The 17,076-nt window shown below is 46.3% G+C and overlaps 1 protein-coding gene across 2 annotated transcripts in view; it reads left to right on the top strand.

Annotated features, from left to right (window-relative positions):
- The window catches only part of LOC142296935 (ribonuclease H1-like), a 125,019-nt gene that overhangs the window by 29,814 nt on the left and 78,129 nt on the right, over nucleotides 1-17,076 (top strand). For both annotated transcript variants that reach the window (XM_075341079.1, XM_075341080.1), the window contains exon 3: nucleotides 16,734-16,833. In XM_075341079.1, coding sequence (XP_075197194.1) covers nucleotides 16,734-16,833 — 100 coding nt within the window. The remainder of the gene's footprint in view (nucleotides 1-16,733; nucleotides 16,834-17,076) is intronic.

The raw sequence follows: 17,076 nt of genomic DNA, 5'->3' as shown, positions 1-17,076 counted from the left end.
TTGTCCATTTGTATTTTTATGCATACACTGCATAGGTCGCTATTTTTGGCTATATGCCCTCTTAGATGGCGACACATCAGCAGCAGGAAAGCAGGGGTGCTAAGGCACAGGCTTTCTATGCTGCTTGTATTGCATGTACTGAAGCGTTCATGTGTAGTTATGCTTGTATGCTATACACTGCACTGTACGGTCGCTAGTCTGGGCTATTTTCGCCTAGAATGACTAGTCTACAGCAGCAGAAAAGCAGGGGTGCCAAGGCACAGGCTTTCTATGCTGCTTGTATTGCATGTGCTGCAGTGTTCATTGTACTTTATGCTTGTATGCTATACATTGCATTGTACGGTCGCCATTCTTGGCTCTATGTCCTAGATGGCTAGTCGGCAGCAGCATATAAGCAACACAGGCTTTCGATGCTGTTTTTACTGCATGTGATACTGTTCCACGGCACTGAACCCCATTGTGTGCAATGCTCCCCTGGAGCACTTGGTCAGCCGGGGTCTCTAATAGACGTGGCCAAAGGAACCACCTGTCAACCCTGTCCAAGGACAGGGATGGAGTTGCAATGGGATAGAGACTTGCAGTCCGGACAGGCCATGGGCAATCTGGATCAGTGCTCCCTGGCCACCCTCATTGGGAATAAACTCGGTGCTCCGGGGGGGGGTCCCAGGAGGCTCTCTGTATGATGAGGCAGACGTAGCTCATCAGGACTTTGATCCTGACAACGCTCTCAATCCGGATACACCGGATGGTGACGCCATAAGGAATGATCCTATAGCGTCCATCAATGGAATGTTGGATCTTTCTCCCTCAGCTCCCCCAGCGGAGGAGTCAGCTTCACAGCAGGAGAAGTCCCATTTCAGTAGCTCAAACGTATATTGAGTACTTTTCTGGCCACGCTGACTTCAGAGAAGCAGTCCAGGAACACCACGCTTACCAGATAAGCGTTTTCTCCAAACGAATTAAGGATACACGTTATCCTTTTCCCCCTGACGTGGTCAAGCGCGGGACCCAGGGTCCAAAGGTGGATTCTCCAATCTCCAGGCTTGCGGCTAGAGCTATAGTTGCAGTGGAGATGGGACTTCACTTAAAGATGCCAGACAGATGGACTCTGGTTGAAATCTGTCTATGAGGCTATCGGCGTGTCGGTTGCTCCGGCATTTACAGCCGTATGGGCACCCTAAGCTTTTCAGCTGTTCTTGCACAGCTGGTCTTGAGCATATGTACATTTGTGCCGCAGGGGCGTCCGTAACCTCGCAATGTCTGCATTGCGACTTACCCTATTAATGCTGTCCTGGAAGGACAGTCGAGGTTTCGGTCCTTCCCAAGCTCGGGCAGGTCCCAATTGTCCTCGTCCAAAAGAGCTGAAAAGCCTCAGAGGGGCTCAGTTTCCGGGGGCTCAATCACGCCCAAGGAAGGCAGCCGGAGGAACCGCTACCAAGGCGGTCTCCTCATGACTCTCAGCTCTCTCATCTCTCCGCATCCGCGGTTGATGGCAGACTCGCTCGCCTTTGGCGACATTTAGCTGCCACAGGTCACAGACCGGTGGGTGAGGGACATTGTGCCCACGTGCACAGGATAGAGTTCTGTTCTCGTCCTCCGACTCGATTCTTCAGAACGTCCCCACCTCCCCACCGAGCCGATGCTCTTCTGCAGGCAGAAGGAGTGGTAATCCCTTTTCCTCTTCAGGAACAAGACACGGTTTTCCTCCAATCTGGTTGTGGTGCCAAAAAAGGATGGCTCTTTCCGTTCCGTTCTGGACCTAAAACTGCTCAACAAGCACGTGGAGGCCAGGCGGTTCCGGATGAAACCCTCCGCTCAGTCATTGCCTCAATGTCTCAAGGATATTTCCTAGCATCAATAGACATCAAAGATGCTTATCTCCACGTGCCGATTGCTACAGAGCACCAATGTTTTCTACGTTTCGTGATGGGAGACGACCATCTTCAGTTCGTAGCTCTGCCATTCGGTCTGGCGACAGCCCCACGGGTGTTCACCAAGGTCATGGCGGCAGTGGTAGCAGTCTTGCACTCACAGGGACACTCTGTGTTCCCTTACTTGGACGATCTACTTGTCAAGGCACCCTCTCAAGAGGCATGCCAACTCAGCCTGAATGTTGCGCTGGAGACTCTCCAGACGTTCGGGTGGATCATCGACTTCTCAAAGTCAAACCTGTCACCGACCCAATCACTAACGTATCTTGGCATGGAGTTTCATACCCTCTCAGCGCTAGTGAAGCTTCCGCTGGACAAGCAGCGGTCACTACAGACGGGGGTGCAGACTCTCCGTCAAGGTCAGTCGCACTCCTTAAGACGCCTCATGCACTTCCTCGGGAAGATGGTGGCGGCAATGGAGGCGGTTCCGTTTGCGCAGTTTCATCTGCGTCCTCTTATTGGGACATTCTCCGCCAATGGGACGGGAAGTCAACATCCCTGAACAGGAAAGTATCCTTTTCACAGAAGGACTCTCTGCAATGGTGGCTTCTTCCCACCTCATTATCACAGGGAAGATCCTTCCTACCACCGTCTTGGGCGGTAGTCACGACAGACGCGAGTCTGTCGGGGTGGGGAGCAGTTTTTCTCCACCACAGGGCTCGGGGTACGTGGACTCAGCAGGAGTCCACCCTTCAGATCCATGTTCTGGAAATCAGAGCAGTGTATCTTGCCCTACTAGCCTTCCAGCAGTGGCTGGAAGGAAAGCAGATCCGAATTCAGTCGGACAACTCCACAGCGGTGGCATACATCAATCACCAAGGAGGGACACGCAGTCGGCAAGCCTTCCAGGAAGTCCGGCGGATTCTGATGTGGGTGGAAGCCACGGCCTCCACCGTATCCGCAGTTCACATCCCCGGCGTAGAAAACTGGGAAGCAGACTTCCTCAGCCGCCAGGGCATGGACGCAGGGGAATGGTCCCTTCACCCGGACGTGTTTCAGGAAATCTGTAGCCGCTGGGGAAGGCCGGACGTCGACCTAATGGCGTCCAGGCACAACAACAAGGTCCCAACCTTCATAGCACGGTCTCGCGATCACAGAGCTCTGGCGGCAGACGCCTTAGTGCAAGATTGGTCGCAGTTCCGGCTCCCTTATGTGTTTCCACCTCTGGCACTCTTGCCCGGAGTGCTACGCAAGATCAGATCCGACTGCAGCCGCGTCATACTCGTCGCCCCAGACTGGCCAAGGAGGGCGTGGTATCCGGATCTGTGACATCTCACGGTCGGCCAACCGTCGGCACTACCAGACCGACCAGACTTACTGTCCCAAGGGCCGTTTTTCCATCGGAATTCTGCGGCCCTGAACCTGACTGTGTGGCCATTGAGTCCTGGATCCTAGGGTCTTCAGGATTATCCCAAGGGGTCGTTGCCACCATGAGACAGGCTAGGAAGCCCACGTCCGCTAAGATCTACCACAGAACGTGGAGGATATTCTTATCCTGGTGCTCTGCTCAGGGAGTGTCTCCCTGGCCTTTTGCATTGCCTACCTTTCTTTCTTTCCTGCAATCTGGGTTAGAAAAAGGTTTGTCGCTCGGCTCCCTTAAAGGGCAAGTCTCGGCGCTATCCGTCTTTTTTCAAAAGCGTCTAGCACGACTTCCTAAGGTGCGCACGTTCCTGCAGGGGGTTTGTCATATTGTACCCCCGTACAAGCGGCCGTTAGATCCATGGGATCTGAACAGGGTACTAGTTGCCCTCCAGAAGCCGCCCTTCGAGCCCCTGAGGGAGGTTTCACTTTCTAGACTATCACAGAAAGTGGCTTTTCTGGTAGCGATCACATCTCTTTGGAGAGTGTCTGAGCTAGCAGCGCTGTCATCCAAGGTTCCTTTCCTGGTCTTCCACCAGGACAAGGTAGTGCTGCGCCCCATTCAGGAGTTTCTCCCGAAGGTGGTATCCTCTTTTCATCTTAATCAGGATATCTCTTTGCCTTCTTTTTGTCCTCATGCAGTTCATCGGTATGAGAAGAATTTACATTTGTTAGATCTGGTGAGAGCACTCAGAATCTACATTTCCCGCACGGCGCCCCTGCGCCGCTCCGATGCACTCTTTGTCCTTGTCGCTGGTAAGCGCAAAGGGTCGCAGGCTTCTAAGGCCACCCTGGCTCGATGGATCAAAGAACCAATTCTTGAAGCCTACCGCTCTGCTGGGCTTCCGGTTCCATCAGGGCTGAAGGCCCATTCTACCAGAGCCGTGGGTGCGTCCTGGGCATTGCGACACCAGGCTACGGCTCAACAGGTGTGCCAGGCAGCTACCTGGTCGAGTCTGCACACTTTCACCAAACATTATCAGGTGCATACCTATGCTTCGGCGGACGCCAGCCTAGGTAGAAGAGTCCTGCAGGCGGCAGTTGCCTCCCCGTAGGGGAGGGCTGTCTTCGCAGCTCTAACATAAGGTATTTCTTTACCCACCCAGGGACAGCTTTTGGACGTCCCAATCGTCTGGGTCTCCCAATGGAGCGCCGAAGAAGAAGGGAATTTTGTTACTTACCGTAAATTCCTTTTCTTCTAGCTCCTATTGGGAGACCCAGCACCCGCCCTGTTGTCCTTCGGGATTTTTGGGTTTTTTCGGGTACACATGTTGTTCATGTTGAACGGTTTTTCAGTTCTCCGATGTTACTCGGAGTGAATTTGTTTAACCAAGTTATTGGCTTTCCTCCTTCTTGCTTTTGCACTAAAACTGGTGAGCCAGTGATCCCACTGGGGGTGTATAGCCAGAAGGGGAGGGGCCTTACACTTTTTAGTGTAATGCTTTGTGTGGCCTCCGGAGGCAGTAGCTATACACCCAATCGTCTGGGTCTCCCAATAGGAGCTAGAAGAAAAGGAATTTACGGTAAGTAACAAAATTCCCTTCTTTTACCACAAAATGTTTACTGCAACTTTTTTTTTTTTTCACAAGGGTATCAAAATGCAGCATAAAATTTACTGTGCAATTTCTCCCTGAGTACACAGATGTCTCATATGTTGTGAAAATCAACTGTTTGGGCTCACGGCGGGGCTCGAAAGAGAAGAAGTGCCATTTGACTGCAGAATTGTGTGGAATCATTAGCGGACGCCATGTCGGGTTTGGCGAGCCCCTGATGTGCCTAAACAGTAAAGCTCTCCCACAAGTGACCCCATTTTGTAAACTAGAGCACTCAAGGAATTTATCTAGATGGTTGGTTAGCACCTGGAACCCCGGGGGCTTCACACAGTTTTACAACGTTGAGCTGTGAAAATGAAAAAAATTGAACAACTTTGATATATCCTAAAGTTTTTTACCTGATGCAATTTTCCTTTGTGATTATTTTAATGGTTTTGGAATAAAGTTTTTTATTTTTTACATAGTTTTTTGGATAATAAAAAAAAACAAAGAGCCAGCACCAAATGTGCACTTCAGCACTAAAAATTTCAAACTGTACTTATTATAAAAATTTTGAGATTTTTGGCAAAAAATTGCAATTTCTTGAGCTACCTCGCCACGTCACGGCAAATCTCATTTGAGGCAGTCCTACACTAAAATATTTTTATAAAATGTGCCATACGGCCTCACATATGAATAGTAGAACTGCTCTTAGCAGCACTCACCTGGTCTATTTCAATCCCGTACCCATGACTGAGTCATGGCTGTGGGCGGGACAGGTCCAAGCAAATGCTGCATGAAGTAAAAAGCCTGTGGACAAGGCCCGATGACTTAATGTGAACAGTCAGCAACCGCCAAAATCTAGACAGATGGAATATATCCCAAATTGGGGTGCATAGCAAGGTGGAGGTCAACCACCGACCAATTCAATGAAGAAAAAACAAAAAGCCAGCACCAAATGTGCACTTCAGCACTAAACATTTCAGACTGTACTTATTATAAAAATTTTGAGATTTTTGGCAAAAAAATTGCAATTTCTTGAGCTGCCTCGCCACGTCACGGCAAATCTCATTTGAGGCAGTCCTACAATAAAATATTTTTATAAAATGTGCCATACGGCCTCACATATGAATAGTAGAACTGCTCTTTTTACATAGTTTTTTGGATGCTGGATTTGTTTGAAACTAAATTTTTTTTTGTCAGTTTTTGCAATTTTTTTTTTTTTTTTTTACAGTGTTCACTGAAGGGGTTAACTAGCGTGACAGTTTTATAGATCGGGTTGTGCGTACGTGGCAATACCAAATATGTGTACTTTTTTTTTGTGAGGGTTTTTTTCACATTTACATATTTATTAGAATTTCTTTTCTTTATTTTCAGATTTTTTTTACATTCTTGCTATTTTTTCAAACTTTTTTTTTTACTTGGCCCCCTTATCTTTCAGTGATTTAATCCACTGCAGTGGATGGCATGGTCTGTGAGGCTTGCCATAGCTCAGTAACCCGGGATTGTCATGGTGACCTTGGGTTACTATGTTCGCGATCGGGTCCCAGTGATCACATTACAGGGACCTGATCACTAGGGAAAAAGGCAATCCCTGTCTCCTGAATGCTGCGATCACATTGATCTAAGCATTTAGGGGGCTAATCTGCCGAGAATGGCGTGTGCACCGCTCCTGTTAGTAAGAACTGGGTGCCAGCTGTAAGATGAGCCAGTGATCCGGCGGCGATCTCGGGGTACAGTGCAGGAACCCCCGCCATCCCCATGACATAACTGTATGTCATATGTCAGAAACTGTTCCATGACGTACAGATACGTCAAGGGTTGTGAAGGGGTTAATAGCTTCTGAGTAAGATACAAAAGTTGTATAGAAACAGCACATGTATGACAAGTAGGAAAAATGTGTCCAACTTTTCTGGATGAGAATGGGACTGATTTTATACGCATGTGTGACCCCAGCCTGAGTGTCTAGAGGCCTCTTTTAATGCTTATTTTTATTATTATTATTATTATTATTATTATTATTATTAATATTTTTTTAAGCCTTGGCAGCAGCTGCCTGACACTGGTCACAGTTGAGGTTGCCATACACCAAAGTCATTTTCAGTGATTGTTTTCTCTAGGTTTTAAAATTTAGAACATAATTACATTTTTTATCTTCTCTGCCCAAGTGTATAACCTTACAACATAATATGGTGGATCTGTATGGAATCCATTTTTTTTTTGTCCACCCTCAGAGACTGTATTGTGCAAGTCTCGTCTTGACTCACATGGAACTAATAAATAATATAAGACCTGTTGTAGCTGTTCTGTTTTGTCACAAGTCAGCTTATGGGATCACCAGTGAGGTCTTCTCAATTAGGCCTCTTCAGACCTAATCAAGATCGAGCGCTCGGAGAAAAAGACCAGCATCCATGTGGGCATGATCAATTTTCTGTTTATTTAACCAAAGTACACTTTATTTATACCATTTACAGATCAATGTGATATTGCAAATAAGGCTTCTAAGCTGGACTTTACAAGTTGCTCATATGACCTTTAAGTTTTAGCAAAGCAAAAATGTAGAGTCATGCATATGAGATAAGAAGAAGATAAGAAGAACATTTAGAGACAAAATAATCCTTGAGCCGGTCTCCAGTCATTCCGAAGGCTCCATAATGACTATGAACTACCACCAGATATACTTACTAATAACAATAAAATATCTTTAATGAAGAAATATAGAAACTATTAACCCTTCAATATCAATTTCCCCCTTTTGTAAATGGTATAACCTTCACTACAGGGTCAGTAGGCGTCCAAACAGGAGCTGCTGGCTCATGGGCCTAGTACCCATGAGGGGTCTTCCTACCACTTCACCCATCCACCCTCAGTGTGGACACCTACTCCCCGTCAGTAGAGGCCATTTGGGGTCCGTAGTAAACTACAGAGGGTTCAATACTGAAACTCTTAGAACATACATTATTCAATAGTTTAGCTAACGCATATATCAATGCTTTTACAGCTATATAAAGCAATAGACAGAATAACAATATTTGCATACAGGACTGTATAATGCCAGAAACCCAACCTGCTAGGCCCTTAAACCAATTAGCTGGATTCATAAAAGAAAATGTATTTCCTCACCAGGAGTCTTCGCTGGAGTCATCCATATATATACATATATACATACACATGTATATACATATAATAGGAGAACAGACAAAAACTGGTGACCATGTATGTAGATACACACATAGACACAAACACACGGAAACAATCATTGTCCTTTCCACAGATAGCAACATCATTATATTGAATACTGAACCATAATCCATCGTAGGTAATGGGGCCTGAATGAGGGATCTTAGTCTTTACTTTGGTAACTACACCCTCAATGTCCGGATTGTATTCCATCCACCACGACTGTCCCCTAGGCTGTGTGATATTTAGCTGGAACCAGGGATTAGTGACCTTTCCAGCCATAGTCAAGGTGGCAAATACATCTTTTCACCAGAATATCGATAGAGTCCAGGTTTCATTGTGTATACAGTCTGATATCAACACCTCCTGTGGTTCCAGAGGTAAGGCTAAATATGGCATAGTCTTTGAAGAAAATAAAACTGTGTGTGCAGATCCAACAGTCTTTTGGCTTTTCTCCTTCCATGTCCTCAGTAAGAGAAATATGGTGGCGAATGAGTTTATTATCCCAGTCCGTATTTAAAAGTTCGCTCAGTGTCTTTGTTTGGTGCAGCAACCCTGCTACACCTAGCAGGATAATTAGCAAGACTGTCATTCTGCCGGTGGAGTGACCTCTTTACAGTGACTGGCGTGGATCCAGGTGGGCTTTCCCTCAAGTTTCACTGAGGTGGATGTGGTCAGCTGGACTTGGAATGGGCCATCAAAGCGTGGATCTAGGCTCCTTCTCACGTGTCTGCGCACGACCACCCAATCACCTGGATTCAGCTGATGCACATCTGCACTTGCATTGGGATCTGGAATGGATGAAAAGACATGTTTATGCACCACATTAAGTCTTTCCTGTAAGGCCTGGACGTAGGCTGTCATAGTGCCGTGTTGCATCTGTAACACTTGTGGAAAGTAGAGACATGTTTTTGGGGCACTACCAAAAAGGACTTCAAAAGGAGACAAGCCTGTCTTTCTATTTGGAGTGTGTCTGACTGAAAAGAGTGCCAGGGATAAGCACTCTACCCAATTCTTTCCTGTCTCTGCCATGGCCTTTTTGAATTTTTTTTTTTTTTTTAAGTGTCCCATTTAATCTCTCTACTTTTCCACTGCTCTGTGGATGATAAGGGGTATGGAATGCCTGCTCTATTCCCAGGGCCTGCATAATGTCCCTCATTATTTCTCCAGTGAAGTGTGTACCCCTGTCACTTTCTATGGCTTCTGGGATGCCATACCGGCAGACTAGTTCCTTCATCAGTTTTTCTGCAGTTGTTTTAGCATTTGCACATTTTACTGGATAGGCCTCAACCCATCCTGAGAAGAGATCTACACATACCAGGACGTATTCATACACTCCTACCTTGGGTAGTTGTATGTAGTCTATTTGCAGTCGTTGACACGGTAGAGCGGTCTGGGTGTTGCTTTCTTAGGGACTTTTACTGTTTTACCTGGGTTGTGTTGTGCGCAGATAATGCAGGATTGTACGTGTTTGGAGGCTACGTAATTGAAGCCAGGAGCGATCCAGAAGGCATTCACCTTGTTACACATGTGACTTTTTGAGGCGTGAGTGGGGCCATGTGTTGCTTGTGCCATCATAGGGAACAGGGACCTTGGTAAACACAACCTGTCCTTACTTTCCCATACTCCATTCGAGTTCAGCCCAGCTCCCATTTTCCCCAGTGTTCCTTCTCTGTTTGGGCAGCCTGATGCTGGAGGGATTTCAGGACATCCAGACTCACTGTGGCTGGGACTTGCTGGCTCCCTGCCACTATCCTCTGATCCCTAGGCCTCTTTGCCGCTGCTTTCGCAGCTGCATCCGCCCTTCTATTGCCCGCTACCTCCAGTGAGTCACCTTTTGTGTGTGCTTTCACCTTAATGATGCCAACCTGGACTGGTAACATTAGTGCCTCCATTAACCGTTTTACCAATTCTGCATTTTTAATAGGCTTACCAGCTGACCTAAGAAAAGCTCTACTTCTCCAGATAGGGCCAAAATCATGACAGATCCCAAATCCATACTTTGAGTCTGAATAAACATTAATTTTCCTACCTGACCCCGCTCTACACGCCTCAATGAGCGCTGTTAGCTCCGCCTCCTGCGCGGACATGTGCGGCGGGAGTGGTTCAACTCGGATTACCTCATGTGAGGATACTACTGCATATCCAGTGTAGAATCTCCCATCCAGGTGGTATCTGGAGCCATCTACAAAAAAAACTCAAAATCTGCATTAGTAATAGGTGTATCATAGACATGTGGAAAACCTGCTGTCTCCTGACTCATCAGCTCTATGCAGCCATGCTCGTGCGTCATGTCAAAGTATTCATCCTCACTTGCTACCATTGTCACCAATTCCCCCTTTTCTGAATCTACTGGCAAAAGGGTGGCTGGATTCAGAACATTACACCTCTTGAGGGTGACATACTCAGGAATCAGAAGGGCACATTCAAGTCTGAGCTGTCTGGCTATAGACAGGTGTTTCGGTTGGACTCGCACAAGTATAGCATGGATGTCATGCGGGGAGTAAATTGTTAAGGGAAATGTCAATGTGATCTCGCAAGCTTTCCCTAGCAGTACTGCAGCAGCCGCTACAGTATGGACACACGTGGGAGACCCTCTGACAACTGGGTCCAATCGCGCTGAGTAGTAAGCTATTGGTCTTTGTTTGTCACCATGTTGCTGTGTGAGGACGGCTGTCGCATGCTCTCCCTGTTCTGTGCAAAACAAGAAAAATGGTTGATCGTAATTTGGAATACCCAGGGCCGGGGCAGATACAATGAGTAGTTTAAGGGAATGAAAGGAATCAATAGCTTCCTGAGTGAGGTCAAAGGGGTCAGATGACAGACAATCAGAGGGGTTGCATCATTTGCGAGGCAGACCTTATCCAAGCCCTGCAGTATGACACTAAGCCCAAAAAGGTGCGCAGTTGCCGGTGGGACCTGGGTAAGGAGAGATTTTGGACTGCTTGTTTTCTCTCCTCAGTCAGGTGTCTCGTACCTTCAGAGATACAGTGACCCAAAAATGTTACCTTTTGCTTACAGTATTGTAATTTTTCACGTGAAACTTTGCAACCATTCTCTGCCAGAAAACACAGCAAAGAAATTGTGGCTTCTCTGCAGGACGTCTGGTCTGGACAGCAGAGCAAAAGGTCATCCACGTACTGCAATAGCGTAACCTGTGGATGAGGCGGTTGCTCCAGAATTCCTGCCATAGCTGTAGAATAAATGGTAGGTGAATTCATACCTCCTTGCGGGAGGACTGTCCACATGTACTGTTTCCCCTCATGTGTGAAGGCAAAAAGATACTGACAGTCAGGGTGTAGAGGCACAGAGAAAAATGCACAATCAATTACTGTAAAACATTTGGAGGTCCCTGGGATTTGTGACAGTAAGGTATGTGGGTTTGGAACAATGGATGTTACACTCTCAGTGACAGCATTGACAGCTCTCAAATCATGCACCATTCTGTACGTGTCAGGGGAGCCTTTGGGCCCTTTTTTCTTGATTGGATACAAGGGAGTGTTACAGGGGGGAGGACCTTTGTACTAGAGCCCCTGCTTGCACACATTCTCTGGTCAGGGCCATTGATTTGGCTGGGCTTAAGGGATACTGTTTTATCAAGGGAATTTCAAACACCAATCCCTCCAGTCCCTTCGTGGTCACCAGTTTCCTAGGCCAGAGGCGAAGGAGGAGGGAAGGAAGGAGGAGAGTCAGTCTGCTCCCTCTCCTATTTGGGGTTTTTGCACTGTCTGGCGTAATGTCCATTCTGTCCACAATTCCAGCACTGTACGGTCACTCGGTCACCTGGTGCCCTCCCTCTCTGCTTCCACTGTTTTCCTTGTGCTCTAGCATACATAACTGGTTGCTTGCATTTTGTCAGTTCAACCCCCTTAGCTACTTGCAGAAGGTCTGTTGGGTCCATGTTTCTCCACTCAGGTCTGGCTGTCTGTACTGCTTCTCGTAAAAACTTATTCATACCGTTAACAAATATACTCATCAGTATTTTGTCATTAAGGGAGGTTCTGACTTTGTACCCCACGTCTGCCCACTTCAGCTGTAACCTCCAAAAGTACATCTCTATACTCTCCCCTTCCTGCTGTATTACGTCAGTCAGGGAAAGAGGGAAAGGTTGGTCTTCAGGGTCAGATAACTGTTTTCTTTCCTCACCGTCAGAGTAATGTCCAGCTTCCTCCCCAAAACTCAATTCCTTCACTACCTCTGTCTCAGTGTCAGCGTCCTCTGTCATCACATGTGATCTGGTTCGAACAGGAGTTAGTGCAATCTGCTTAGGGCGAGTAACATTACACGTAGCACAAGTACTTCTCCAGTCTGGGTTTTTCTGACTACAATGTTTACAAGTCCATTCATCTGGTCTGGGTTTCTGATCATGTGAAGGGGGGGCGGTAGCAGTCACAGTTTTTGCTCTTGGTGCATTAAAACATTTATAATACACTTTACATAACAATAATATAATAATACATCCCACTGTTATTTCTTTACATCCACAATGCTGCACCTCTTCCCTGAATCTGTGCCATTTCTCAACATCCAAATACCCACACTCTGGCATGTCTGCCTTTCTGAGTATTAGTCTGACATTTTTCACTGCTTCTTTGCCTTCTCTTTCTTGCACTATCTGTTTGGCTGTTTTGGATCCTGCTGGAGCCCCACGCTGCACACTGAACAAGTTGCCCATGGCTTCAACTTATTCCCACACAGCCCACCTTTCTGCAAATGCCCTCTCAGTGTCCCTGAACCTTGTTAACAGGCCACACGTCTCCTGGCAAGTCAGAATGGGCTCTCAAGTGGTAGCAAGAAGGCTCAATCAGCATTCACTCTCACCTGCTACACTTGTAGGGCGTATTGGGAAGGGTTAAAAACCTCTCTCACCCAATAGACCAGATGACTAAAGCAGGAAGGACCAGGTGTGATAGTCCTCTCACCTGCTAGACCACCTCCATGTAAGTGGGAAGGCCACACGGCTCTCTAACCCACTTAGACCTGATGTGCAGTTGGCTACTCCATGCTGGTCCTTTACAGAGTATTCCAGCAACGAACGTAAGAGTTAAACCAAAACAATTAACAGAGCTGACTTCTCACAGAGGGCAGAAAATCGCGCAGCTGTTCACTTGACCCCTCCCAAAAGAATGTCAGTAGCGCACAGTTTGTTTAGCAATAGTGTTATCTCGTCCGGATTCAGCTTCCCAAAACACAATCCTAATACCCACTGGTATAATACACAATCCCTGCAGAAAATTGAGACTACTTATATACCTTCACAGCACTAATATTCTATTTTACTATAAAACCTTCATCCCCATTTTGAGGGGAAGAAACACACAATATCTCACTATAAGGACAGATCCCAGGACCACTTGTCCTACTCATTCATTGATTCCAGAAGCATATGTAACAATACACCTTCCAAGGATCAGTTAACCTCACATGCAAATAAAATTATCTAAACCGCTCTTGACACTGATGGGAAAAAAAATACATATGTCAGGTATCCACTCAAATACTCTATATGGCTATGCCCTGTGACATTTCACAACCGGAACATCTTTTCACAGTCCACAGTATGACCTATAACCATTAGACTTATACATACATATTATTTCACCAAGTCTCTTATCTCAATTACTTGTCACTTTGTTATTCAGAGGCTTCTCATCAATATACAACAACCTATTGCCTCCCTACTTTATCTAGGCATTAGTATGGAACCACTTATGAACACATATCCCTAGACCAGTGTATTGCCCATCAAAAATGCAAAGATGGCCAAAGCAAAACACAAAACACAGCAACACAGCAAATGCAATTATACAGAGACTGTCCCAAATTCCGTGCTATGCAATCTATGCAATCAGTTAATGGACGGACAACAGATTATCTTATTACTCTATATTTCAACTCTCATTCAGACATGCATGAAAAAACAATACTCACTGGTGATGCCAGAGTTCTTGAACCGTGTGTACAGCCTTACCCAGAATATTCGGGAAATCAGAGAGAGTGAAATAAAGTGTAAGAATAAAGCTTCTCACCTTGCTGCAGCTGAAATTTCACTGTCTCAAGAGTCCCCAAAACGTCTTCCGAATAGGCTGGTTGGCCACGGCTCCACGTTGGGCACCAAAAACTGTTGTAGCTGTTCTGTTTTGTCACAAGTCAGCTTATGGGATCACCAGTGAGGTCTTCTCAATTAGGCCTCTTCAGACCTAATCATGATCGAGCGCTCGGAGAAAAAGACCAGCATCCATGTGGGCATGATCAATTTTCTGTTTATTTAACCAAAGTACACTTTATTTATACCATTTACAGATCAATGTGATATTGCAAATAAGGCTTCTAAGCTGGACTTTACAAGTTGCTCATATGACCTTTAAGTTTTAGCAAAGCAAAAATGTAGAGTCATGCATATGAGATAAGAAGAAGATAAGAAGAACATTTAGAGACAAAATAATCCTTGAGCCTGTCTCCAGTCATTCCGAAGGCTCCATAATGACTATGAACTACCACCAGATATACTTACTAATAACAATAAAATATCTTTAATGAAGAAATATAGAAACTATTAACCCTTCTATATCAGACCCACACTCTTTTTGTATTGAATTAATGTGCAGGAGTACAAATCCGCTATGTGGCCAATATACAAACAAACACGTACACTGTGCGGCAGCACACTGCGATTAATGAATACGTGAACTCCAATTTTGCAAACATGTGGTACTTCGTTAGGTGTTGTCCCCCTCCAGGGCTCAGCACCCTTGTCCACCCTTCTTTTTCACACAAGATTTTAAGTGCGAGCTATGCCTGGTTCACTTTTAACTCCCCATTCAGATGAGGCTGTTTTAGCTCATGGAAAAGTAGCACATTAAAGTTTAGGGATCATCTATATTAAAAGGTACACCTTGATGTGGTTGGCTGGCTTTTGCGCTCTTTGATCAAAAATTGCTAACTAAGAACCTTATGTTTTTAACATTTATAACAATATTTAAGTTCATGTTTTCATTAATTGCGGTGTGCTGCTGCACCATGGTGTGCTGCTGCATCGTGTATACCCTCCGGCCCTCGGGCCATATGCAGCCTGAAAAGATTTTTTTTTTTGTGGCCCCTGGACAGACTCCCAGGAACTACAATGCTGGAGTGGCAGACACATGTTGCTGGCCACTAGCCCTTTAAGTTTCACAGCTGTGATTCCTACACTGAAGGATTATGTCCACATACTGACCCAGTGCCAGCATGAGGACTTATTTGTGGGTGGGGTAGGATGTGCTCCCGTCCTGCAAAAGAGGAATGGGTATCCCAGTGTCTCCCAGGTCTGACTGTGCTCCCCAGGTGCTCTCTGTGCCCCTCTGGCATCCCCCAGGTGCTCTCTGTTCCCCTTTGGCATCCCCCCAGGTGCTCTCTGTGCCCCTTTGGCATCCCCCCAGGTGCTCTCTGTGCCCCTTTGGCATCCCCCCAGGTGCTCTCTGTGCCCCTCTGGCATCCCCCCAGGTGTTCTCTGTGCCCCTCTGGCATCCCCCCAGGTGCTCTCGGTGCCCCTCTGGCATCCCCCCAGGTGCTCTCGGTGCCCCTCTGGCATCCCCCAAGGTGCTCTCGGTGCCCCTCTGGCATACCCCATTTGCTCCCTGTGCCCCCAGCTATGTTTTTGCCCCACAGCTATGTCTATGCACCCTAGTGATGTATATTCCTCCCAGCCCTCCCCAGTGATGTATGTGCCTCCCTAGTGACGTGTATATACCCCCATCAATGTTTGTGCCCCCACAGCTATGTCTATACTCCCCACCAATGATGTATGTACCTCAGCCATGTCTATGCCCCATAGCTTACCTAGTGATGTATATTTCTCCCAGCCCTCCCCAATGATGTATTTTCCCTCGGAGTCTCCTTTGATATCTATGCCCCCAGCCTCTCCAGTCATGTATATGCCCCCAACCTCCCTAGTGATGTATATTCCTCCAACCCTCCCCTGTGAGGTATATTCCTCCAACCCTCCCCTGTGAGGTATGTGCCCCCATCCCCTCCTGTGAGGTATGTGCCCCCATCCCCTCCTGTGAGGTTTGTGCCCCCATCCCCTCCTGTGAGGTATGTGCCCCCATCCCCTCCTGTGAGGTATGTGCCCCCAGCATTTCCTGTGATGTATATGCTCCATCCCTTCCTGTGATGTATATGCCCCCAGCATCTCCTGTGATGTATATGCTCCATCCCCTCCTGTGATGTATATTCCCCCAGCGTCTCCTGTGATGTATATGCTCCATCCCTTCCTATGATGTATATACAGCAGTCCCAACTGACTCAAACCTGGAAAAGCAGTTGAGAAGCAACAAGTTCAATATCGCCTAATATCACAGCTGCACCAAGGAGTAGAAGCAGGGTAATTTTCAAGTTGATCATTTTGTGCGGCCCCCGAATTATGGTAGAGATTTTCAAATGGTCCCCGGCAGAAAAAAGGTTCCCCACCCCTGGTATATACAGATGACATGCTGCAATTTTAGTTATTTTTCTTTTGTGCTCAGACTCTGTGTGACAAAAAAAAATCATTAATCTGCAGTTCCCCATTTAATAATATTGGCCTGAGTGCGGACCCTTTTCTTCTACCGACTGCACTTGCACAGAAAATACGGTTGTGTGAACTAGCCCTTTTAGACATGTGATCACATACTCTACATTACCGAAAATTAGTTTACCATGAAAGATAGACTGAAATATTTCATGTTTTAAATAGACATATTTTTCTCTACAGGAAGATCAGCAGATGTCTATACAGATGGGTGCTGTTTAAACAATGGAAAATCTGGAGCAGAAGGTGGAATTGGTGTTTATTGGGGTCCTCAAAATCCTCTGTGAGTCATTCCAGTAATTGCCATTAGGCTACATGCGCACGCTGCAGTTGTTTCTGCACACAAACTGCAACCAAAACTGCACCTTAACAGAGAGAGCCTGGAAATGTAAAAAAAAATGCTTGTAATGTAGGTGCGTTTTTGAAGTGTTCATGATGCGTTTTTGTTGCGATTTTGTTATTACGTTTTTTTTAAAGGACAGACAAAATAGGATAGGATAATGGATAGATAGAATAGATGATAGAT

Source organism: Anomaloglossus baeobatrachus, chromosome 3 (genome assembly GCF_048569485.1).
Source record: "Anomaloglossus baeobatrachus isolate aAnoBae1 chromosome 3, aAnoBae1.hap1, whole genome shotgun sequence".
In the NCBI taxonomy this organism is placed as follows: domain Eukaryota; kingdom Metazoa; phylum Chordata; class Amphibia; order Anura; family Aromobatidae; genus Anomaloglossus; species Anomaloglossus baeobatrachus.
The sequence above is the reverse complement of the archived record's forward strand: the minus strand, read 5'-3'. Positions and strand labels throughout refer to the sequence as shown.